The sequence below is a fragment of the Gymnoscopelus braueri genome, assembly GCF_963280865.1.
Source record: "Gymnoscopelus braueri genome assembly, chromosome: 7".
NCBI lineage: Eukaryota > Metazoa > Chordata > Actinopteri > Myctophiformes > Myctophidae > Gymnoscopelus > Gymnoscopelus braueri.
In genome coordinates, this window is record NC_137608.1 from 11,429,939 (window position 1) to 11,457,357 (window position 27,419).

A 27,419-nucleotide genomic window follows, 5' to 3' on the forward strand; every position below is an offset into this window, starting at 1 on the left:
CGCATTTCTGGTGATAGGCTTGGACTTTTTACAGGGGGCAGTTCCGAATTGCAGCCACCTGTAAGTAGGCCTACTCTTTTAGAGAGGTTTTGAAGGAGTAAGGATTCACACTTATTTATGACTGTTGGTAGTTTGAAGCCATCGGCCTTGCAGAGGTTTATTTTGGACCCAAAGAGAATGGATTCAGTTTTACCCAGGTGTAATGAGAGTTTGTTATCAGCGAGCCAGGTGCAGATTTTAGTGAGTTCAGAGTTTTTTTTCAACTTGCAATTTGTCCTTGTCCGAGACCAGGAGAGCCTGGCCGTGTCATCCGCGAGCAAGAACATATTGCAGTCACAAGCTTGTGTCATGTCTTGACTCTTTTACATATATTAGGAACAGTGAAGGCCCTTATGCTTCCTTGTGGGATGCAACAGCTCACTAGGAGGGGCGGGGACAGGGTTCCGTTCACCTCCACCACCACCGCCTGGTCTCTATCCTCCAGATAGGATTGCATCCAGTTCACTGATGTGCTATCAAAACCAATTGCTTTTAGCTTATCAATCGATATAGAGTGATTTACGGTGTCAAATGCCTTTTGGAGGTCCAGCATGACCATGCCGCAGTATTTGCCCACTGGCCACGCCGCCACGGTCAAATTTACTGCAGTAAATTTGACCTTTCACTCTACCACTTCTTGGTCTGCTCTTTTTTCCCTGCTCTACTACAACCACTTTGCCGAAAATAGCCGATCTATAGCTCACAACGTTGTGTGCTTGTAGATCTGCTATTTTTCGGCTAATGTTCCCCTCAGAATAGGGATTCTAGGGTTTAAGTGGTTAATATAAAAAAGAAAGTTCCTATCACACAAAAGATTTGGAGATCCCCCTGTAGTAACTCTGAGGACCCCCAATAGGGGTCCCGGACCCACCCCTGTGGAATAGCCTATAGGATTTATATATTGGTGATAGTTTCAACACTGTATCGAGCTTGAGGAACCGAATATAACAGGGATGGCCATTGGTAGTGCATGGCGCCCTGTTACCTGTGTGCATGATTTATAAATCAAATAAGATAACATTTTGTAGAACGAGGAGGTAGACATTGGCAGAGCAGGTAATGTTGTGTAAAGAACATAAAATAAAATAAAATCATCAAAATACAACAATACAAAACACCCCAAAACGAAAATACAGTCAAGACATCACTGCTTGTTTTAATAGTCCTCTAGCTCCATAAAGAACCTCGAGAGGTTCCTTATGGAGCTATAGTCCTCTTGAACTGAATGAGCGTGAGGGGAGAAATCTAGAGCACCGCCCATTCGCGCTGTCAACAGAGTTTAAAGGAACAAACCCCACCGGTGGGTGTTTTGGTTTTTTTCTCCCTCCAGGCACGCGGCCCCGCCCATCACTACGCAACAGGAAGTGAAATGGAGAACTGTTCTGAGTTCAGTTCTTACCTCAATTCAATTAAATTCCAACTAAGGGGCTTTATTATTGTCATGGGAATGGGATAGTGATACTATACGTTTACATTACCAAAAACAAGTTTGTAATAAAACAAACAAAAACAAGAAATGTATTTAAAATTATATATGTATATAATACAGATACTCAGTCTAGAAAGACAAATAAATATGTAAATAAAATGTGTAAAGAGCTGTCACCATCACAACTTTGAAAACAAACATAGAGATATGTAGCCTTGATACAAGACTGTCATTATATTATATGACCGTCTTGTGATCCAAGGCTAAGATATATGAATATATATATAAAATGAAACACAAACAGCATTTTTAAATGTAATTAAACTGTAATTAAAGGGTACAGAGTTGTGTAAGGTGCAGAATGATCAGCCAATAAAAATGTCAACGTTCTGACTCTGAAACCAGAGCGCCACCTGCCGTGTCGCCGTTCACACTACAATGCAGTGGACGTTCCGCGCGAAACACGGGCGAAGTCGCGCGAGAATGTCGCTCGCCACAACAAAAACGAACAGATCTGCAAGCCCGACAGCCGGCCTACGACTAGGACGAGCCGCAGAGTCAGGGACGAGCCCGTCGTCGGGTTTGTAGATCTGTGATATTTATTTGTCGAGCGACACCGTCGTACCGCGGCGCAGAGCTCAGCCTCAGAGTGAAAAAAGAGAGCAGCATTTGGCAGGAAGCTCCGGCCCGCATACCTCCACCACACAGACCCACGGCGGATCCCTATTTGGCAGGCGGGCGATAGGCGGGACTCTGGGGCTGGAAAGATTTTTTTTGTAGGGTTGTTGTATGTATGCAAAAGGAAAGGCACAGAGAGAGGGGATCAATTTAGACCCACGGTTGATCGAATATGCGGCGATATTGATCCTTCTATCGGTAAGATATCGGTAAGAGCTGTGATATATCGATGTTCGGACGCATGATGGTCGGTTTTAACGTTTAACGCATGCATTTTTGTGGGTCCATGACGTTAGGAGCAGGACTCAGTACCTTCCTCCCTCTCCTTTGTTCGCTTCTTGCGCCTTTTCGCACCAATGCGGCTTTTTTGGAGCTTCATAAAGGGGAGCTCCATAAAGCGTCGCCTCGTGAATTGGAGGGGTCAATCAATAAGAATGTATACATTGATTGATTCGCTCACCGTTGGCATGCAACGATATACAAGGGGGTCGCCCCCCCATGTGCGTATTGCGACAGTAAACAAATAGATCCTTCCTCCCCCTCCCATACCTATAGGTTGTAAACAATAATGTGTTTTTAATTTGGTGGCACAAGCGTTAATGTGAGTTTCTTGGGACCTTCTGACACGGTTAATGTGATTGACAGTTTTTAGGAGGTCATTTGTGGAAGGGTTGATGATGCCTGGCTGTGTCCATCATTGATGAGGTCATGGACTCAAAATGTCATTTAAAAAAAAAAAGTGGTACAACCTAGTGGTTCTCAGAGTGGGGGTCCAGGGAACCTCCCTAGGGGTCTCCCAGCAAAATGAGGAACAGTTGTAAAAGGAGTTAGCCCATTGAGAGAATGTATGGATCATAGGTTTGACTCTCCAGACATTCTGTACTACATTTGAATCTAAACAACACACATCTTTTCCTGGCTCAAAATCTATTCGGGGGGGGTCCACGGCCCAGTAATGCATAATCAATTTGGGGGTCCTTGCCTTAAAAAGGGGTTTGAACCACTGAGGTTAGACTCTGGGCTTTGACTTCATGCATGATGTGATTGAAATGACATTAATTCTGCAGCACCATCATGATGGTAATATAAGACAGGGATGTCACGATTCTCAAAATCCATGATTTGATTTGACTTTAGATTTTAAGGTCACAAATCATAATGATTTGATCAAATTTAAATCACACTGTCGGGGAGGAAAAATTACAATTCTAATCCTCGTGGCATTTGCAGGAAACCCAAGCTGTTTTAAAGTACCCTGCTTTTTTAAAATGTTATCTTAAGGAAGGTCCTGTGTCACCGGAACTTAATAATAAATTAAATGCAGAGGTGTTTTTCTTTTTAAAAGTACCCTTCTGCCATAACTGCAGTGTGCACTCCAAACTTCACATCAAACAGCAGGTGCCATTCGAGCTCAAGATGGCAAATTTGACTTTTAGCAAAACAGATTTTCGTGACCCATAGAATAAGAGAAGTAGGTTGGCAACAGCAACGCCACCATATGAAATGATGTGAGGTGGATTAGCTTGTATTTTTCAGGATATTGGGTTGGTGACTGTCATAAACATACGTTTTCTTTTGTAATTGAATTGTGAAATGTAATTGACTGGTGACAATTGGTCATCATGACCAATTGGTGAATTGAGCAAATGATCTTTGTATGCACTTAATGGAACAAATGAACATGTTGAATATGTTGCATTTTAAAACGACAAGCAATGGTAAGGATGCGGAGATAAGAACCATATTGCTCAGACGATGGCCCTGAGATGTTGGAGACATCACAGTGACTGGACAAAAGCTGAGAGCAGCATAATGATTTTATGTTTATCTAAACGAAGACTAGGAGCATAATGAAAGTAGTACACTGAACACTCCTGTCCCGAAAACATGGTCCCTGAGTCCAATTTGTTACACTCACAGAGTTAAACGAACACCCAGGGTTTTACAGTGTAGCGCATAGAAGATGAAATTGTGGTGGAGGGTTTTTCTTGAAGAGATGTTTTTTTTTAAATGATGGAGGATAGATAGTGACTGCTGAACATGGGGTTGTGAGGAACACGATTAACAAATGTGATCACTCACTCATCACAGCTGGCACTTTCCTGTTTTTACTGCACTAGTGACTTAGAATCACATGATGATATGGATTACCATTATACAATAATATATACATTACATTCAGGAAGTAGGCTAAACTAAGACCGCAGTCATCGGTCTTAATGGCCTATGTTATAGTACATGACATTAACTGACTGGCTGATCTACAAGCTCGCAACGCGTCTCTTCCTGACACGCTGTGAGGTTGTTGATCGGCTATTTCCGGGCTTACGAATAGGTATGAATAGGGCTTTAACCACTTGAACCCTAGCGTCACTATTCTAGGGCACACATTCAGAAAAAAACATCAGATCTACAAGGTTACAACGCAGGAAAATGAGGGGTCCCAGTATAGACCTCTTGGGGACTCCAGTCAACAAAGTATGGAGTTAAGTGGTTAATGGAACGTTACATGATGGCATTGTTATGTGTAGGTGACGCGAGCATGGAAATCTTTTCGCGTTTGAGTGAAATGTCACTGGTGTCACTCATGAGAAATAACATAAAAATGAAACACTTCTTTGGTATTTAAATTTCGCTACACCAAAATGAAACACTACTACTAATTTCGCTACACTTAAACCACACTGTACTAAAGTACAAATGTCGGCTGTTTATTATGAACAGGCTACACTTAAACTTGGACCTAAGAAGGCCTACAAATATACTTTATGCTGGCCACTACGGACAACATCATTTTTTTGGGGTAATTAAAAAATGTTTTGTATTTTAATTTAGCTACACCTGCTAATTGTAATCAATTAGGGGATCATTAATTCCTCTCTGGGGGTCAATAAAGGGCTAGTATCAATTCTGCCCTACAAAGCCAAAGTGCAGTAACTATTTACTGCACAACAAAGTGCAGTAAATTGATGTACAGCTGTGTTGAATAATGTATTTATAGATAACAAATGATACAATCGCACAGGGGTTTAGGGATTTATTTGTCACTCATACAGGTACAAGCTCCCAAGCCAAGGGGGGCGTCACCATTTTACTCAAATGCGAAAAGACCTACATGCTCGCGTAGGTGACACAAGACAGGAAAAAAAACAGCGAATGTGACGTTAAACTTTGATCTTATCCTGCCATTGCCCATGTTGAAGTTTAACTTCTCATAAACTATGTGGGTGTGAGGATGACTAGAGAGGGCCTGTTTACCGAGGCTGTCTGGGCAGCATTCAGGCTGCCAGACGATTGTATTACTGCAGTGTTACATGTCTGCTGTCTGTGTGTAGCTCGCTCCTGTACAGGCCACAGTGATTTGGGGTAAATTATAGTTTTGGTTACGTTCATTCCTGTTTTGATTCCAGTCAAGGATCTACAGTAGGTTTCAATGCTAAAACACGGTGTTCTTTCATTGTTTCAGCAATGTGTTTTTTAGCCATTAGCAGTGATGAATGATGATACAGTAACCAGCATTTTATTATAGTGGAAACTGTATCTCAGTGTTTGTGATTGAACTTGGGTGACTTTATCACATTTTCTATTGTGGTGGTGGTCGATGCTGTGTGTGTGTACGTGGGGAGACTGGGGGGGGGGGGGTATTGATATAGGGTACAGGTTGGATTGAACTCTATCCAAAAGTATGTTTTTTAGTTTTTTAATCCAATATTAATTTCTCAATTCCTTCCTCAATTGATACGGACAGGAGAAGGCCGTCATCATGTGACTAAATTGTATATGGTATAGAGCACCGAAGTCTGACGTAATTTATGCATCCTACCTGGGTCGCGTTTTTTTGTCCCCCATTCTGAATTCCCATAGACATGTTTAATATCGCATCAAATAAGAACTGTGTTCCAAAAATAAACAAATGATCCCGGATGTTTGATGAAAACGCTGATGTTACTTCTGCCGAATTAGTAACATTTTCGCCAGAAACGGACCGTATCAAATATGAGTGACTGACTATCATAAACGATACACAGCCACCTCTTATAGGGTCTTCTAGTCTTACTTGCGCAATTGGGAGTGAAAAGTGTTCCCATCTTCTCTTTTGTATTGTTATTACTGTTTAATACAGATCTTACTGACCTGAACTGTTCCATCGTTGACTGGCCTTTATATCGTTGTGATTTAGTATTCACCATATTAGGACAGTCCCCAGTCGTGGCTACATCATAAGTCATTCCTATATTCCTCTTAAGGAAATGCCCATATAAGGGGGATTCTCCGTAACAATTAGGACGCTTTAAGAGAGACATACTGTAGAAGCTGTAAACGCTTTGTCAGACATCTTGGTGAAAACAATAGGTGATTGTAAATGTAATGAAGTCGATTTGTCCGTCTGAAAAGTCACCTCTTCAGACTCCACCTCATCCCCTAGAACTTCTGTTCCCTTGTATCACTTCTTGCTGCCTATGTCTTTGATAGATGCTTTACAACACACTATACAGATGTATGTTCATGTTGGTTACTTGTTCACATACAGCATGTTAGGATGAAAAACCAGCAGTACAGGGGTCCTGGTAGGACGGAAAATCAGCAGTACAGAGGGTTCTGGGGACCAGGGTTAGGAACCACTGGTCCTCCAAGGACAAACGTATCATCAACTTAAAGCACTGAACGCTAGTGTAACCTGAGTAGGGGTTTGGCACAACTTTACTTTACCTACTGGCAAGTCACATGAAAGAGTCAGGAAAGCAAGAGTTTCTAATGCGGTACACAGTACTGTAGAATCTAGATAACAACTTTATTGTAAAAACTGTTACGTTATGTCCTGTGGCGCTTATCAAAAGAACTTATAGAAGGCACATTTAAATGTACACTGAAATCTATCAGTATCACATTTTCAGTTCAGTTGACATGGCAGCCAATACCCCACTTCAAATTACCATGATGAGGTTTACTTGTGAGGTTGCTGAGGGAGCCTTCTTTAAGGATAACTGAAGATAACTGTTGTTCAAATCATCTGGGATTCAGACGTAAAGCAAAGACCATACATATTCTACATGACAACTTGGGATTCTGACCTTTTATGTCATCTGTTGACACGCAGGAAAAAGTCAATTAAAGGCTACTTATTAAGTGTTTCTGATGAACAGGTTCCTCACAAATGACAGACACCGTCCGTCACTCATGAAGCAAGAGGAAACGTGGACGTTTTTGTTTTCTAATAATCTCCTTCTCCTCTGTCAGCAGGTTGGCGGAGCATCGCAGACACACATACCGTACAGTAGTTCACCCCTCTCTCTCCAGCTGATATCCTGTACCCAGCTGTATGCAGCCGACCAAGGGGCCAGTGTAATCCCTGCCGTGCCTCCCCCCTTCCTCCTTCCCCTGCCCTCCCCCCTCCCATTCGGCCCAGTATCTGCGGAGGCAGAGACCCAGACTGTAGTGTGCACTGGCAGCCCGGCTGCCCACTCCCAGGTGGATGAATGAAGACCCCATTCAAGAGTCCAGCTGCCCAGCGGCCCAGAGCAGATGGGGGTGAGTCGTCTGTCAGTCTGTCTGTCTGTCTGTCTGTCTGTCTGTCTGTCTGTTCATTCATTCATTATGGGTCAGTGTTGTTTTCGTCATCGTCGACGACGACTAGGGATGGGACGATAATCGTTATTATCGTTTATTGTGACACTCACAATAATAATCGTATCGCAGAGATTTAAATTGATCGTGAAATGATCTTCCGTCATACACCAGGATGAATGTGCTTTTGTTGAGCTGTACATTCAGTACTTAAACCCTCTGTAGTACTTGATAAAACAGATCGGCTATTTTTGGCGAACGGTCCCCCCAGAATAGGGATGCTGGGGATTCAAGTGGTTAACAAAAATGGCGTTTATTTTGAGTATCACGATAATATCGTTAATTGCAAATATTTTAATAATAATCGTGACATGTAATTTTCCTATCGTCCCATCCCTAATGATGACATGATTTCTTTAACGCCCCTTTTTTTCACGATGAAGACGAGACGATGACGTGCTAAACATAGCTCTTTGATGACTAAAATATGACGAGACTTATGTGTGAATGTGTGATGCGTTGTAGCCTATATTGTGTTATCCCCTAATGTGAATATTCAAAATGGGATATATTTCATGATAATACTGTTAGCACAGTCATATCTTAAATCCAAATCCTGTATTGACCTAATTAAATTAGTGTAAATACATTATTTTATTTGTTTGACTGAAACTAATGACTAAAGCGGGACTAAAACCATTTGAGTTTTCGTCGACTAAAACTGACTTTGAGTTTTCGTCGACTAAAACTATCAAGGATAGTGTCACGGGGCAACCCGTGCCCTATAGACAAGAACAGTAACTTTGCATGCACACAAACTATACAACTGTTTCCAGTTAACATCAAGCCGGCTTGGAAGTGTTTTAGTTCTGTATTGCATGTTTTCTTACAATCATCATGGACATCTTTGCATTGACAAAGATCACAAGGACCATTCAATAGTTTTAAGCTTTTCTATTTATTATTTGAAACTGTTAAATGAGTCATTGTTTGTCACCGGTCTCTCCTCTGCAGTACTGGCAATCCTGTTTGATTGGGAGGTGCCAAGTACTGTAGAGGAGGGGTGTTTTGTCGATGTTTAAGAGTACTCTCTTAAGTTTGTGAATTAATTGGCTTGGGAAATGTATTTGAATTGTTGGTAAATTCCTTATGTAATTGTGTAAGTAACTCATGGCCCATAATGTAGCTTTATTTTAGTTAATTGATTACCAATTACAGGTCATTGTCTTGGTAGGATCCACCTGGTATAAAGTGCAGGTTGGGATGGACTAAGTTTAGTATGAGTTTGGCTGCCAACAGACAACAGCCAGGGGAGAGAGCTGCAGGGCCTTAGTTAGAAGGTATAGCCTGGTATAGCACTGCCTGAGTTATTTGTCTTTTTGTCTGCAGCTATACATTTTTTCCAAGTCTTCATTTTGATGTCTTTCCTATTCGGTTAACCTATGCATTTTGCCAAGGCCTGCACTGTAAATACTGCACAGGACTTTCGGTGTTTGTTGTTTGGGAGAAATAAATATACTCAAACCTACATTCTGGACTTTTTGGAGCCTCGAACCATCAGTCAACCTTCACAGATAGAAATGACTAAAATGTGACTAAAACTAAAATAGCTGCCACAAACAACACTGGTATGACTGCAACAGTTCCTCAAACTAATCGATTTGATATATTATAAAGAAATTTAAAATTGTAATAAAATAATCGATTTTTCGAAAATACTGAAAATAGCAGATCTACGCGCTCACGTTGTGAGTAGATTGGCTGTGTAGAATTTGTAGATCAGCCCTTTTGCTATTTTTGCATGACACAGATGTACAACATATATAACGTGTAAAGTAGAGCTTAATAGGTGGTTGATCAGACTAATTGATTCAGTCGATTATTTAAAAAAATCTATTAGATCCATTGTTGGGTTGATCAGGTTAAAAGCAGAATTGGTTCACTAGAAAAACGGTAGTACAAGAGGTCCTGGTAGGCTGGAACACCAGCAGTACTAGAGTAGCCTGGCATGGCCAGACTAATATCAGCTTAGATATTAGTCTGGAATCTCTGTGTGGAACCTGCATTTCCAAGGGGCAGATTTAAAAAAATACCTCTGGTGATAAACTTGCCCCATATTTGCATACTGGTTGGTGCCCCACAACTTCAAGGGCCGCGAAATCCAATCACAATGGAGCGGAGCCAGACTAAGCTGCTGAGGGCTTTTTTGCACTGGCAGATTCGTCTGGTTTCCAGGCTAGTACTAGAGGTCCTGGTAGGATAGAACACCTGCCGTACTAGAGGTCCTGGTAGGTTATAAAACCAACTTTAATAGCAACTCTTCCAAAGACCAGTATTAAACAGACTTCTTTCTGTGATTTCAGGACATTCCGGGGTGTCGGCAAACATGATGAAGAAGAAGAATTCACACAAGTAAGTTAAAACTCCTTAACAGGATGGATATTTTATGAATAGTAATACTAATATTGCATGAATATTAACATGAATAATAATACTGAATGGGTGCTACTAATCCCGTATGGATGAATATTAATAGATAGATAGATAGATATAATCTTTTATTATAGTGTCCTGCACCACAAGATGCCCAGCCCGCACAGGCTTACAAGACACTCACAAAATTAACATACACCAAGATGTCCTCAAACTGAATACATAAACATATTGATTGTCCAGGCTGTGAGTTTCCTTCTCTGCCTTCTCTATGAATTTTCCTAAAACAAAAACTCCCTTAGTGAACAGCCAGCTTAACATACAACCTTCAGACGTTCAAAACAAATGTAGATTCTTATCCTGGAGTATTTTGAATGTATGAATGATAATGGTGCACTATGCATATTAATGCTAATAAAAATGTTTGTTTTGAAGATCAGTGCTTTTACACAAAGGTCATTAACACTCATCTGTCTTCATCTACTCTTTAAAAAAAACAACTAATTTCTCTTTCTCTCTGCTTTCTCTTCTGTGTCCTCTCTAGGAAGCAGAGGACCAGTGTAGGCCCCAGTAAATCTCTCTCCCAATCCAGGAGGAACATTGTTGGTTGTAGGATCCAACACATCTGGAAGGAAGGAAGTAAGTCACATCCAATATGATGATATTAAATAAACTGAGATGACATGAAATAAGATTAGGTGCAATGAAATGAGATTTACATGACATCAGATTAAATTAAATTAGATGACATGACACAAAATCAGATTAGATTAAATTAAATAGATGACGGGGGGGGGGGGTGATATATCTTCAAGAAGGCAGCAGGCCATGCATGTGTTCTATTTGGGATGTTAGTGACACTTTTTCTCCCCAATTTAGTCGTTATGCCAGTTATTTCCTCCCCACACACATCTGTGTTGTCACTCCCCGCCCGGCTTCCCTCCCCCGAACACGGGCCAATTGTGTTTGCATAGACGCCCGAGAAAGTCGGACGTACCACGGTGGATTCGAACCCACAACCTCCGTAGTGGTGGGCAGGGACTTTTCCACTGCGCCACCCGAGCGCAGCAAGGTCTTTTTTTTTACGTGGCACGGTGTGGCAGGGTCGTGTGCACATGAACCCTTGTGTCATTACTGGCTTTAGGGTGGTGGGTTTGGTTTGTTAGCCCTCTCCCCAAAACACATAGATAGTCCTCCGGGAAAAATGGATTACAGACTCGCACCACATGAGACCAGACAGGTTGTGGGTTGTGTACAAGCCTGTGTTGATTTCGTCGACTAAAACTATGAGGAACAATGTTTGTCGACTACCTTTTTTCACTGACGGAAACTAAATAAAAACTAAGCTATGATGACTAAAACTGAGACTAACTATATTGACAATTTTGCCAACAAATAAAAACTAGACTAAAATGTTAGTGAGGGACTAGTGGAGACGAGATCCAGTAGAACTAAAAGTCATTTTATGTTTGGCATGCTGAAAATAGCAGATCTACAAGCTCACAACGTGTCGGTGCTGCGACGCGTTGTGAGCTTGTAGATTTGGTATTTTCAGCATGCAACCAAGTGTAAAATCAGCCCTTATGACGCTATCAAGGCACCCCCAAAATACATTTTAGTCAACTGAATCAACTGTAGATTTAGTCAACTAAAATCTTATGATATTTAGTCAACTATAACTAGACTAACCGTAAAACATTTCAGACGACTAAAATGTGACTAAAACTAAATGGAATTTTATTCAAAAGACACTGACTAAAACTAAAGTCTTGTCAAAATCAACACTGGTACAAGCTTACCCAGTATGTGGTATTTTGCTCCCAAGTTGGTGCAAAGTTCCCGCTACTGGCAATGCGAGACGTGGAGTCTCTAGGGTTTAGAATCAGACGCCGTGCAGCCGGTTTGTCAGAGCATCTACACGAACACAATTGACCATGTTCGGGCAGGGCGATCTTTGTCGCTGCGCTAGCAGCTCCTACGGGCTGCGGTGGCACCAGTCAGTGTAGGGTGTTGAATGGGAGTAGTATGGCGGAGGCGCTATGTCCTCCCGGTGAGGTCTCCTCAGGTGTGGCAGTGGCAACACAGAAAATAAAGGGTTAATTGGTGTAACGACTAAATTAGGCGTTAATCGAGTCAAGTCAATATATTAATCTGAATGAGCAGGGGATACAGACAGACTGTGGAGTGATTGCCAGGATGAAAAGAACTTGTCAACAGACCCTCTGATTGTAAATTAGATTTTTTTTCTCCTTGGTTGTTCAGGGTATTTTATAACCAGGATATAGTTGGTGGGGGGAGAGTTTGATTTACAGTGTAGGAGTATTCTTAAGCAGGCAATTAAAGCGGCAAAACCAGTGGGTGCTGCTGCTGGGTACTGATATTGAGAGTGAAGTCCATTAAAAGTTCTGTCTTAATTTGTGCCCAGATTTAGTGTGGAAATGACAATTGGATTTATTAGTATGGTACTTTGAGGGAGGGAATGGTAAATTACTGCACACCCAGCCTTTAACCCATTAAGACCTGAGGCCGATTCTACAAAATGGTTTTCAGAAAAACGTATGTTGCTATAATATCAGTGGCTCTCAAGGAGATGTCAAGGAACCCCCCAAAATTATATGTATTTGGCCACGAACCCCCCCACCCCCCCCCCCCCATCATAGTGCGGCTGTGAGCTTGTAGATCTGCTATTTTTTAAAAGCCAAAGTATAAAATAATGGTTAAAGAGGACACAGATGCGTTCCCGTTCTTAATAGGTTTAAGAGGGGAAGTACAGAAATATTTAGCATTCAAACGGCATCAAGCTCTCTGGCTTGTTCAACCATCAAAGCAGAACCTTATGTAGGTTGGCTGCCTAATAATAACACTAGAGGTTTGGTAGGCCAAGCCACCCTGTGATCTGTGTCTTTGCAATAGGGATACTATTTTGGACGTGTCATTATAGGCGGCAATTCTTGCTACGGGTATGCCATAAGATTGTGACTTGCACACGCAGTATGTGTGCCTTGGGCACAAACATTTTGAAAATCACTGCTTTAGGGAGAGACATGTGAAGGTATGGAAGTTACATACCTAAATATTCATATTTTTTACTTGTATGCTAGCGGTTACCATAGAGAGAAGGGTAGACGTGCAACAGTTAATCGAACTAATTGAAAATGTAATCGATTATTAGAAATATAATTGATTTAAAAAAATAACCGATACATGCAGAAATGGCAGATCTGCAAGCTCACAACGTGATGGGATGTGTTGTGGGCTTGCAGATCGTCTAGTTTTGCATGACACCCTTGTACAACGAAGTTGTAATGTACAACGCTACAACGCGTTCAGATGCGCAACCCAACCCCCATCTGGTCTCTCCATTCAGTAGAATGCGTTGGTCTAGCCCCAGGGCAATGGAGTGAAAGATCAAACTCGTTTCACAAGCCATAGTCAGGATAGCCGAATCTTATCAGCGTCCCATCTTCTTTTTTGTTTTTCCACCATCACAGGTCGATAGCCTGCCCTACATGCATTCTCATATCCTACCCTTCTTTCTGAGGATCTATAAATCAAGGCATTCCTTGGAAAAGAAAACTGAACAATGTTTTTAAAATGCAAACTAAATGCTCAAACTAAAAATGAATATTTGATAATACTGGTCGGAGCGTGTCTGAGCCAAGCCTCCTGAGGAGGCGTGTCTGAAGCCTGTCCTAGACGGGCGTCTCCAGTAAAAAAAATCACCACTACACCACATAGTGTCAGAACAGTAGAACATTTCAAGCCTAAATGGAGTCATGGGACCAGACATTAATAAGCCATTGGTAGATTAACATAGCCAGGCTCAGCTAGCAAGGCTGACATCAAAGGGATTGGACATGATGACTAACCTTCAAGGGGAATTTCACCCAAACGTGCTACTGGTAGTGTTGGTAGTAGTGCTGGAGTTGGAGTAGTAGTTATCTTGCGGTGGAAGACTGTTCAGTTTTTTGACAAACACATTGATATTAAAGCCGCTTTAGCGCTTTTTAATGACATGATTATTACTATTTCATTACTTTTTCTATTGCTGTCTGTCGGTGTGGTCTGTCCTAGTCTTGTGAGCCGGACCGTTGTCTCCCACAGTTTTCAAATGCTTCCATCATACAGTCTGGAGAAAGCCATAAAGCGGATGCGACGCCTCCTCCCCGCTTTCTTTTCGTCTTTACAGTCGTGCAAATTTGTCCTAATGTAAATGAAAATCATTTAAGCATAAGATATAGCTTGCTGCTTAGCAGAAATAGAAATAAAAAAATGTTATGCAAAGATATTTTAAAATATATTTTCGTGAACGGAAATGACGAACAGGTGGCGGCTTTCTGCTTTCGGGATGTGTAGTTCCAGACTCTGTATGCTAGCATGCGGAGGTTGTGGAATAGTACGCGAGACTAGGTCTGTCCTGACTCTGAATGTCTGTCTGTTCTTGTCAGTGTTCATTTTGACAGCAAATTCTGATTTAGTCTTTTGAATAACACACCATTTAGTTATAGTCCTATTTTCGTCCGTCTGAAATCGTTTAGTCTTAGTCTAGTCTTAGTAGATTAAGTATCTATATTTCTTTTGTCTCATGGTACCTAAATACCAGTGTTAATTTTGACAGCAAATTTAGATTTAATCCTAGTGTTTTGAATAACACCATTTACTTTTAGTCCTATTTTAGTCATCTGAAATAGTTTCGTCTTAGTCGACTTAATATTTTTTGTCTTTTAGTCTCAGTCAACAAAATTAACACTGGTTCTTGTGTGTCTATGTAGGTAAGTCGTCGCAGTGGAAGGGCACGGTGTTGGACCAGGTGCCCGTCAATCCGTCGCTCTACCTGATCAAATACGACGGCTTCGACTGCATCTACGGCCTGGAGCTGTACAGCGACGAGAGGGTGATAGGACTGGAGGTCCTGCCTGACAGAGTGGGTAAGAATCTTCACGTGGCACGCTAATTACTGAGTTTGTTAGCGAGCTCACTAGCTGCTCTATGTTGGTCGGCCATGGCTTGGTGGGTAGAGAGGCCGCCTGGTAATCAGAAGGTTGCCCGGTTCGCCTCCTCCTGGCGCCCGCCCAAGTATACGTGTCGAAATGTCCCCGAGCAAGACACTTAGGGCCAGTCCACACCAATGCAACTTCTTGCAACAAAAATGTTTTAGAGACTGTTGCAGCGGTCTGGACTGACCAGTTGCAGACCGGTGCCATTTGGGGATAATGGTTGCACGGAGTTGCATTGGAGTGGACTGGCCTTCAGGGCCCTCTCTTGCGCACCACCGTATGCCTAAAGGTTTTTAGCATTTTCTACTATTTTGAAAAACATTTTAAAATGGTTCAAATAGCCGATCTACAGGCTCACAATGTGTCGATGTAGATCAGCTATTTTCAATATTTTAAAATGTTTTTCAAAATAGTCAAACATTTCTAAAAAGTATAGGCATAACGGGTAAGGCTTAAAGATCGGGCCCTTTAACCCCTAGCCGCTCTGACCTCAGTGCCCCTGAGAAGCCATCAGCTGGATGAAGTTGAAACTTAATTTCCCACAGCATTAATAAAGGTCTACCTTCTTCTTCTCATTCTGCTTCTTCTAGTTAATTAAGTCTTTAGTTAGCTCGTTATTAAATTAAGTTTTTTGTTAGCTAGTTTGTTATTTAGTTACAGCAATGAGAACCCTCTCATGGCTATAGGTCTTGCATGACAAGAGTGGGAGATGTAGTAGATAGATGGATGAATATTGTTGCTGATCTCGGATCTGAAGCGTACATCGTTGAAACTTTGACCTGTCCTCTGCTGTTCCGTCACCACCAGCTCCGGCTCGTGTCAGCGACTCGATGCTAGCGGAGACGATGATCGGCAAGGCGGTAGAGCACATGTTTGAGACGGAGGAGGGGCCCAAGGAGGAGTGGAGGGGGATGGTGTTAGCCAGAGCCCCCATCATGACCGCCTGGTTCTACATCACCTACGAGAAGGACCCGGTCCTGTACATGTACCAGTTACTGGACGACTACAAGGAGGGAGACCTTCGCATCATGCCCGACTCCAGTACGAATTTACTGCTTTATCCAATCAGGCTTTCGAGAAAGATTCGAGTTACAATTGTTCGCTTGAAAAGATATATATTCAAAGATTTGAACAAACTTTCATGATTTTCAAAAAAAAATGCAGATCTACAAGCTCATACCGCGGCACTCGTGCTGCGCTATGAGCTTGTAGATCTCCTATTTTTGAATAGCCAAAGTATAAGTTAAAGTGGTTAAAATCGAAAGTGATGGATGCTTTCCAAAGGGTTAAACACAAACCTCCTTCCTGCTGATATGATATTTCACTCCTTCCTTCTCTCGCTCTCTCTCTTTCAATCTCACTCTCACATATCCAGACGACAGTGTGCCAGCGGAGCGAGAACCCGGGGAGGTGGTGGACAGTCTGGTGGGGAAACAGGTGGAATACGCCAAGGAGGACGGTGGCAAGCGTTCCGGGATGGTGATCCACCAGGTGGAGGCCAAGCCCTCCGTCTACTTCATCAAGTTTGATGACGACTTCCACATCTATGTGTATGACCTGGTCAAAACCTCCTAAGACACCCCCCCCTCCCCCCTCCCCTCCCAGCAAGGACGCAACCACCTCTCCCTGACCTCTCTGAAGATGAGAACATCGTTAAAATACGTTTGGAGAGAGAAAAAAATCCAAAACAAAAAAGGAAAATTGACTGGAACCCAGATAAAACGCACTGAAGTACCTGAAGACGGAAGATCTAAACCCGGTCCAGACTAGTTAAGACCTGTTTCTTAAAGAAAAACCCGAAGGCTAGAAAAGTAGTTACAACTTCACATGGCTCTCACTCCTTTAGAAGGACGACATGCTTACACGGCTAGCATTCATTATTGAAAATAATGTTCCAGCTGCAAGCTAACAAAGCAAGGCATATATACAGTATACCTGCTTGTATATGCCTAGCTATGCTGCAACAAGCTAGGATCGCCCATTTGGCTTTCATTACGAATACTAACATTGTGTTTTTCGGTTGAACTCGAGAACACAAAAGACAACCTAATTCCCATGGTCTTATTGCTGGGCTAAATTTGTAGAAATTTGTTAAAAAAAAACCTGCACAGCACTGACTTTGTCTTCACTGTTTATTGTTGGAGTAAATAGCTGAGAGAGACATTTCTAAGGTTTAACAAATGTTTCATATTTGACCAGATAAGACCCATTAAGAAAAAAAAACTACAGCTCCCACACTAGGGCAGCAAAGTCGTCTCGTTACACAACAGTTAATAAAGTTAGAAAAGTCATCTCCCCCATCCATCATGTTCAGAGGCACAATCAAATCACATCCATCCCACATACTATTTGACCAAAGATATGGTACAGTTAAAACACAATGTGCAACAAAGGCATTAAGGATATTGTAAAATCATATTTTTCCACCAAACAATAATAATCAGGATTACAATAATCAGCTAAATAATCAGGATTCTTGTGTTGGTCATGTTCGTGCGGCCCTATGACCGACACTAAATCTGTCCTGAGATCCTTCGCTGTCCCTATAGTGAAACATCAGCCTCCTCCTAACGCAGTGAAGTAGGTCTGTGAATCCCTCGCAAGACAATAAAACGACTTGATCAAGACACCCGTACTTGATCGAGACGCATCTCCTGAAAGCTGCTGAGACCGTTTGAAAAACCTTGAGGGGGAGGGGCAGGTCTGCGTCTGATTGGGGGATTTGACCTCTTAACATATAGTAGTGTTACATCAAAATCTCTCTAAAGGCATCTTTTACTGAAACCCCACGTCTCTCTGCCAGCCAAGTCCATGGCCCTGCGTTCCCAGAATGCTTGTGTGAGGATTTATCTCTGGAGTGTGGATGGAGCCGCTACGATCGATCGCACCCCCCCTGTATTGTACATGGACAACCTACTTGAACGGGGAAGTACGTAAAGGATCACTTGTCTAATCGCTGAGGATTTTACTGCACACGTCGTCCAATGGGAGAGCGTTTTTAGCGAACGTGCTTCAAAGAGCAGAGTTGTCTATGGTGGGGGCGGAAGACTCTTTAAGTGGAATTAAAACACATCTGTTTGTTTCCCCTCCCCGTGATTTAAAGAACCAGAGGACATTGAGTTAGAGACTCATGTTTTTGTTTTGTTTTGTTTCATTTTCTTTCTGTGTATGTTCTTAAAACTGTCTCCCTCCACTTTGTTCTCTACCGAATGATCTAACCGTCATTGTAGCAGCTCACCTCTCTCACAGATTACCTTAAAAACAGACCATCTTGACTTGATCTTTAAAATCTTTTTCTGTTACGTTTATTTCGTTCACCGAGTGCTCTTTACGATATGGGGAAATACATTGGTACAAAAAAGAAGTTGCTGTCTGCCAGGTAAATGATTAGCCCACAGATTAGCTCTTTATTCTGCATTGGTTCCAAATAATTTCCCTCATATGTTTTCTTTTTTTTCGGTTACGGTTAACGGTTTTGGAAGTCAAAAATACACAGGAGCTATGATTCAAAAAATGCCACCGTGTTGAAGTTGTAAACAGAACTATTGACGTTAACGGCTCTACCACCAAGTATTGTTCCACACCACAGTTCAGCCCACACACCTGTCCATCGTCCATACAGTGCCTAACAAACAAACAAACAAACAAACCAACAACAGGCAGGTTTTCATTGAACAAGTTGTTTTCATGGGGCAGTCTTTTCGTTTATTGTTGTTTTTAAGAGCTGTGACAAAGATCCATATATTTAGTTTTAAATCAAGTGTGCAACATATTGTCAATGGAAACTTGCCTTATTATTGTTTCTCTGCCTGCCTTTCAGTTCTTCTGTTTGTTTTTTCTTCTATTATTATTTTAGAATTATGCTAAAATTCTTGGTCGAAGCCTATTTTTCTCTCTTCATTTTTCATGTCGACACATTTTTATACAACTTTTATTTCTGTCCTACTTGTTATGTTTTTTCTATTGGCATCTAACTGTATTGTTTCTTGTTAAAAATTGATTTTATAACATATACTGTCTCTCTCTCCCATCCTGTCCTGTGTGTATGTATGTGTGTGTGTGTGTGTGTGTATATATATATATATATTATAAATATTTACCTGTATTAGCCTGTTGTACTCCTGTTAACCCATACTGTAGGTGGCTAGTGTGGAACCTCACCATGAATAATGCGCTAACCAGAATACCAGTTGGAGGTGTTTTGATCTTGAAGCATACAGTAGCTCGGCTAACAACAGTTATGCTAGATTACTGCTACTTAGTCACGTTTTTACCCTTATGGGATTTAATTTTTTTTATTTCTTTGCAGTTATTGCATTGCAGATTGACAAATCTTGAGTTTTGTTGTCGAAATCATTGGTTCTTAAAGACTGACTTATTTTTTTTTTAATGAGCCCAGTTTTCACAACATCTCTGCTCTGTTTGGGTTTGTTGTTCCGTTGGAGATTAAACTTTTTTTTTTCTCCAGTTCTGTTGATGGAATTACATCATTCTATGCAGACTGTTGCAACGTGGAGATATTGTAGATCACTGGTTCCCAAACTCCCAAAAAGAGAAAATGGCAGATCTACAAGCTCACAAAACATCCACATTGTGAGCATGTCGAGTGGTAATTTCCACTACGGGGATATCCACAAATGGGACCCAATGTATGGGAAACAGTGCTGTAGATGACCGTTAACATTCTGTTTTTAATTATTATTTCAAAAGATTTTCTGACATTTTCACCAAAAAGAAAAAACTTTAAGAAGTAATGAAAATAGCCAATCTACAAGCTCATAACATAACGCAGATGTGTTGTGAGCTTGTAGATCTGCTATTTTCACTAGTTTTGTTCCCTGGGAGACTTTCTCTTTTGGGTGCTAAAAACGTTAGGGAACCACTGCTGTGGATGGCCCGCTTTACCACTGCAACACCACTCCACCTCTCAGAGGAACTGTTCATCTGATTTTGTTTCATATTACTGTTTTAATAGAAGTTTAAAGGACCATACCGGAGGCAATTTTTTTTTTGTACTCACAGCTTCAGTACATCAATATAAACCATTCTGGCTTTAATGGCTTAGTTTTTTCTTAGATATCATGTTTGTTTACATTTTCTCCATAGTCATTAAACTCTTAGCAAGCTTTACCTGAATAATGAAGTCAAGGATAAGCTCTGTTACGGTTGATAAATCATGAAGAGCATTTGGAATTTTGTTCTTAAAATCACTTTTTTCTATTTTTAGCTATACTTATAAAATCAATACATGTTTTTGATACTCAGCGATAACGTAAATTTGACACAGAATAACGGTGAGGTCAAGTGTGTGTTGGATTATCTTATCTCAAGCCCCATAAATCAATGGGCTAAACATGACAGATCACCGGTATGGTCCTTTTTTTTTTAATCATTTTTGTGTAACGGTATGCCACTGAATAAAGTCTATCTACCACATTAGAGGCTCTAGTGCCAGACAAATGCAGGACTGCAGACATCTTGGGTGGTTTACCACGGTATAGCAACATGTTTGGGTCACCTTGGCAACGATTCCACAGCAGGTCCAACTCGGGGTTATCACCATCTGAATGTCAAGGCTCTGAGAAAGAAGCATATTTACACTTTAAAGCATAATTATTTAAAATTTTAATCAAGTCTTTTTGTAGTAGTAGTAAAGTCAAACCTGGCTCTGCAGTGGAAACCAGATTTCTTTTTTGTCCTCCAAAAACATCAGAGGCTTAACCCCTTAAACCCCAGCGTCCATATTGCGGTGAAATAGCAGAGCGAAAGCTTTCCCCACAATAACGGAACATGGAAAAGACACTAGTATAGAGCCCTGTGGGACTCCGCTCAACCATATGGGGTTTAAATGGTTAAGCTCTGGTTGGTTAGCCCTGGTTTGGTCCTGACGTGGAATCTGTGAGGGTTAGTCCTCCGCTTACATCAACTCTTCAACGCACAACTGTGGACACCTGCACTCACAGAAACCTCCGGAAGGATATAGAAGTGTTTCTTTCTTATGGTGGAGACAGTTTGGGCGGCTCTTAAACAAGACCTGACCCTAAGAAGAAGTCTCCAAAAGTGTCTGGGAAAACCATGTTGTTCATTTAAGGCGGGCCGGCTCTCTCTTTCTTGAACTCTCAGTAATGTGGATTTGCTGACCAACTGACCCATGTTTTTTTGTTTTTGAGTCCTAATTAGGGTGGAAATTGTTAACACCAGTACCCCCCTTTCCCCAACACCAGTCTCCCCCCTCCCCAACAGATGCTGGTAGGATTTTGTCAGGCTGGTACAGTGTACCAGCTATCACTGGCATGGCTAACATCTGTTAAGACTGATTCTGTTGTAAAAGTCCCATCTGACTGGTGAAGGTACAGGACTCCATCCTCCACAGTGACTGACCATGGGAAGATTAAGACGTATATTCCTATAACGCTGGACGTAGCGCTGCCTAAAGAGACAACATTAACACAGAGATATCTATCTACTGACCATGAGGGTGTCATTGCTGCTCACAGGAAATAAAATAAACACACCCTATAAGCCCAATCCTGTATGTGTCCATTATGGTTCAAACAAGGCACTGAGGGGTTGATTTTAAAGCTGTCCCCTTGCCACAGTGCATCTGGTATTTCAGACTGGGTGACCCTGTTTTGTTCAAATTGCAGTATCACTTCTAGGAAACAAACTAACAAACAAACAAAAAAGATCTGGCAAGCCTCTGACTGGGCTGGACAGAAATAGAACCAGTCAGAGGGATTCAATCCCACATGATGTGGACATCGGTAGAATCGCACATCATTGACAAAGGAGCAAAAACATTGGCATTGATACTTTATGGAATATTTGTCGTGCTGTACTGTGTGAGAGTGTGTGCGAGTATGTGTGTGTGCTGTATGCGTGTTTCCTGTCAATCCGACCCTCTTTAAAAGAACAGTGTTGTTTTTGCATGCCTAATATAGCTCAGTGTAAATGTGTGAGTTTGCATGTTGATGTTGTTTCCTTTTCTTCCTTGGGTCAGTTCTGTGGGCCGAACTCCTGTTGTGGCTTTCTGGGTGTGTTTGTTTTATTATGGTTTTTGTACTGTGTGTCTCAGAGACTGGTATTTTTTGGGTTCTTAAACAAAATAAAATGAAAAATTCACCCTCAAGCAGAATTCAGATCTGTTATTCCTGTCCTGATCTCCTCTGATCTCGGATCACAGAATCAGTGTTTCAGCGTGTTCACCTTCTTAAGAGCTTAATAGCAAATGGCAAATGTGAGTTCTGTTTTTGGGTGAATTGTCCCTTTAAAGAGTGCCAACTACAGATGCCAGTGTTGTACAGCTGTGAAAAGCTCATTCTATTTACAAAAATAAACCATTTCTCTGTTGTTTTTCCAAACAAGTCTACTGTATTTATGTTCTTATTTTGTATCAACGAGCCTAATAATTCATGTATGCAACTATTTTACACCATCTAATTATAGTAAAATAAAGTAAGAAACAACATGATGGTAAATCTGAACTCAAAACATGTTTTTCCAAAGTCAAAAACATTTTTATTTCTAATATAGATCAAAGTTGCAAATGTAATTTATTGTCTCCCCTGTCACTGTGTTAGTGGGTTTTGTGTGAGTGTGTGATAGCAATCATTACTTTTATCAGTCATTACATTTTGTTAAGATTTAGTGTTAAATAGCTCTACATACATTTTGATAGTAATCCTTTCTATAAACTAAAGTGTTTGTTCAGTAACAGGAGTCTCCATGTCTCTTACAGCTCTTTGATAAACTAAATGCATTTTCAGGTCGGGATAACAATTACATCCAATCAGGAGAGCGAACTCATACAGGATACAGTATAAACATTAAACAAGTGAAATCGGAAGTGATGACACCAAGAAATGAGCAGACAAAATTGGAATATTTCAAAACATTTAAGCTGACAAATTGTACTCTCTCCTGAATGGCTGAAACGGTAGTAATTAAGTATTATAATGTTAAGGGAAGGTTCAGGATCAGAAGGGCTGAGGCACATAGCGTAACAAATAGTTGAGCTGCACCTGTCACAAACAGTTGTGATTTCACCCAATCATCATCTGAATGAACCGAAGGATCAAAAGTCAACATGTATCATGACTCCTGTTCAACTGGAGCAGTGTTTTCAGTCATGGTTCATCATTTTTATCATCTTAGTCTTATTCAAAATCATTCCTACAGTATGCAACTATATCAATTCAGTAACAGGAGGACAAGGATGGATTTCGGACCGGGCCAATGGAGCTAATGGGGCTCGGGCCCTTGGGCCACAAGGCCGACTGACAATTCACTAAAATGTATATAGATAAAAGGAATAAAATATGTGGGTCCCTCAGCCTATACTGTAGTTCAAGGCCCATCCTATATGGCCGTCTGACTGACAGGACTACTGACTGAATAACAGAGCAGACAAATATTGTTTTTGTTTTTATTCTAATCACCAGCGTAACATAATATGTTATTATTTTGAATGTGCTTAATTTTATTGTCTAAGGTTCAGGATCAGAAGGGCTGAGGCGCATAGCGTAACAAGTAGTTGAGCTGCACCTGTCACAAAGTGTTGTGATTTTACCCAATCATCATCTGAATGAACCGAAGGATCAAAGGTTAAAATGCACCACGACTCCTCATGTTCAACTGAAGCAGTGGTGTCAGTCATGGTTCATCATTTTTATCATCTTAGTCTTCAAAATTATTTCTATGCAACATCCTACATTTAAATCGTAACAATACTAGAGCTGTCGGCTTAAAATAACTCATGAATCTAAATGTGACAAAATGTAAAGTGACAATAGTTATTGCACATCTATTTACAATATTCTTGTTTTTATTTCTTGTGTTCATTCTGTCTATTTGTATTTATGTTATTAACAATCATTACTGTTATGAGTCATCATGACATTTCCATCTTGCAGAATAAACAAGACAAGAATCATTTGGTTAAAACTAGGGAGTAAAAATTACTATTTCTTCTTAATATAAAATGTAAGCTGACAAATGGGTACTCTCTCCATATGTGTGCTGCAATTGTAATCACCAGCATAACATAATATAATATTAATTATTATTTTGAATGTGTTCAAGTTTATTGTCTAAGGTTCAGGATCAGAAGGGCTGAGGCGCATAGCGTAACAAGTAGTTGAGCTGCACCTGTCACAAATTATTGTGAGTTAACCCAATCATCATCTGAATGAACCGAAGGATCAAAGATTTAAACGCACCACAACTCGTCATGTTCAACAGGAGCAGTGGTTTCAGTCATGGTTCATCATTTTTATCATCTTAGTTATTCAAAAATCATTTCTATGCAACATTCTACATTTAAATCGTAAAAATACTAGAGCAGTCGGGTTAAAATAACTATAATAATAATAATAATAATAATAATAATAATAATAATAATAATAATAATAATAATAATAATAATAATAATAATAATGTGACAAAACTTAAAGTGACTTATTGCAAATAAAAATACATGCATTTACAATGTTCTTGTTGTTTTTTCTTGTGTTCATTCTGTTTATTTAATGTATGCAATTCAAATAAATAGGCTACAAACTGTAAGCAATAATTACTGTAGAATGAACAGACAAGCATGATTTGGTTAAAATTATTAGGTAGTCAAAATAGAACTATTCTGAATTGAAGCTGGCAAATGGGTACTCTGTACTCTCTACCCATATCTGCTGAAATTACTATCACCAGCATGATAAGAGAATATGGATTTTAATTTTGATCGTGTCAAACAAAAGTTCTTAAAGGCAGTGGTGTAAAGTAACTAAGTACATTTACTCAAGTTTACTTTACTGTAGTATTTCCAATTTCCAGTACTTTTACTTCTACTCCACTACATCTCAGACACAAATATTGTACATTTAACTCCACTACAAATATTTGAAAACTTTTTTTTACTGGTTACTTACTTTGCAGATTTTGATTATTATTACAAAACATACATTACCCAATTATTTGTTTACCAACATTGAGACTGGACGCACAGGTGATTGTTTCATGCAATCAATTCCCAACATGTTTTTTCGGGGTGGGCATGGTTTCAGTACATTCAACCTCCTCTTGTGTGTTGGCTAGTGAGGCGTGTCTGAGCAAGATATGACAGGCTGGGTTTCATTTGGTGCCGGCCTGCGCGCGCATACTGGTTCTTATCAGTGTGACGTTGTCTGTTAAGGGGTCTATACATTTCGCCCATTTGTGATGCGACGCATTGTGAACTTGTATCTGCTATACATCTGCTATTTTCAAAAGATTTTATACATTTGAAAACTTGTGAAATGGGATATTCTGCATAATGAGTACTTCCTACTTTTGGTATTTTAAGCACATTTTGATACCAATACTTTTGTACTTTTCTCAAGTAAATGTTTAATTCCGAACTTTTACTTGTAACAGTACATTGCAGTATTGGTACTTTAACTTAAGTACAAAATGTGAGGAGGCCTACTTCTACCATCACTGAGTAGGCCTATAATAGTGTGAAGGGTGAATGGATTTTCATTTATAATGTATTGAACAGAAGTTTATTTGGTCTAATGTTCAGGATTAGAAGGGCGAGACGCATAACGTAACAAGTAGTTGAGATGCACCTGTCACAGATGTCTGCAATTAATCTTATTTACTATTTCTTGGATCTGAACCACCCACAAGTGACTTCTGTCTCATTATACCAATACCACGACTCTTCATGTTCAACTGAAGCAGTGGTTCCAGTCATGGTTCATCATTTTTATCATCTTAGACTTAAATATAAATAGATGATACAAACTGTAAGCAACTGTTATTATTGGTCATGACATGTCCATATTGTAGAATGAACAGGCAAGCATGATTTGGTTAAAACTAGGGTAAGCCAAAATTGGAACTATACAAAATTGAAGCTGATAAATGGGTACTTTCCCCATATCTGCTGTAATTGTAATCTCTTGCCTATAATGTAAATAAGAGAATATAGATTATTGTTTGAATTGTATTATACAGAAGTTAATCTAATGTATGGTTCAGGATCAGAAGGGCTGAGGCGCATAGCGTAACAAGTTGTTGGGCTGCACCTCTCACAGAGACCTGTGATCAAACCCAATCATCATCTGAATGAACCGAAAGGATCAGCATTGCAATTGGAACCACCACTATATATGTTCTACTGGACGTGTGGTTTCAGTCATGGTTCATTATATTTTACTCTTCTTCAAAATCATTCATATGCAACATTATGAATATAAATAGTCCAATATTTGAGAATTCGGGGTTAATATAACTCGTTATCTATGTTTTAACGGCCAGAAGAGCAACGTATTTTATAATGTATTCGGAAGTGATGCATTCTGGGATCACAAAGCAAATATACAATTGTCCACAGCGCCATCTGGTGTTTTTTGGAGTTATTGCCTCTGCCTACCTACTCAGAATAAAAACAAACATTACAGGTTTTAATTAGTGTTTGGAAATTATTTTTCAATCACAACTGTACACACACACACACACACACACACACACACACACACACACACACACACACACACACACACACACACACACACACACACACACACACACACACACACACACACACACACACACACACACACACACACCTCATAATACCATCATAGGAAACAGTTTTAAAGGAACTAGATGGATTGAAACATTTAGTGAATAATGGACCTAAATATATACAACAAATACATCATTGCATTCTCATTCACCATCTCATCTCCCCACACCTTTTAAAGAAAATATTATTTTAACTGCAGTTCCTCCTGAAACAAAAGAAATTCACAACAAAGTAAACACACAATTTATACACTTTCAGTGAATTGTTAAGGTTAAGTTCAGATACGACCTTGACAAAAGTGTATACGTTTTCTCTGTTATGGTGATAGACAAACAAGTGAACCTAAAGTCAATGTTCACATTTATTCATATGATATTGACTAAATGCAGTGGTGTAAAGTAACTAAGTACATGTACTCAAGTACTGTACTTAAGTACTTTTTTAAGGTATTTTTTACTTTACTGGAGTATTTCCAATTTCCAGCACTTTTACTTCTACTCCACTACATCTCAGAGGCAAATATTTAGTTACTTACTTTTACCCCACTACAATTATATGAAAACTTTACGTTACTATTTGGATTATTATTACAAAACCACTTCAGCCCTATATAGATTTTGGCTATTTTCTAAAGATCTTTATGCATTTTACACATTTGAAAACTTTGTGAAATGGGACATTCTTCATAATGAGTACTTTCTACTTTTGGTAC

The 27,419-nt window shown here is 40.2% G+C and overlaps 1 protein-coding gene and 1 long non-coding RNA gene across 5 annotated transcripts in view; one reads left to right on the forward strand and one right to left on the reverse strand.

Moving 5' to 3' along the window:
- Positions 1-27,419, reverse strand: part of LOC308089548 — a 204,518-nt gene that overhangs the window by 23,380 nt on the left and 153,719 nt on the right. The window lies entirely within an intron of this gene.
- LOC308088013 (spindlin-1-like) lies at positions 1,995-19,153 on the forward strand. Of its 4 annotated transcripts, none has more exons than XM_080432327.1 (7): positions 1,995-2,355; positions 7,385-7,675; positions 10,075-10,123; positions 10,689-10,783; positions 14,917-15,072; positions 15,949-16,182; positions 16,517-19,153. In XM_080432327.1, exons 2-7 carry the CDS (start codon positions 7,624-7,626, stop codon positions 16,714-16,716), a joined length of 786 nt encoding a protein of 261 aa, XP_080288453.1. In that variant the 5' UTR covers positions 1,995-2,355; positions 7,385-7,623; the 3' UTR covers positions 16,717-19,153. The 4 variants fall into 4 exon arrangements, with proteins under 4 accessions (XP_080288453.1, XP_080288452.1, XP_080288451.1 ...); XM_080432326.1 differs by having other exon boundaries at positions 7,388-7,675; XM_080432325.1 differs by having other exon boundaries at positions 1,995-2,344; positions 7,388-7,675.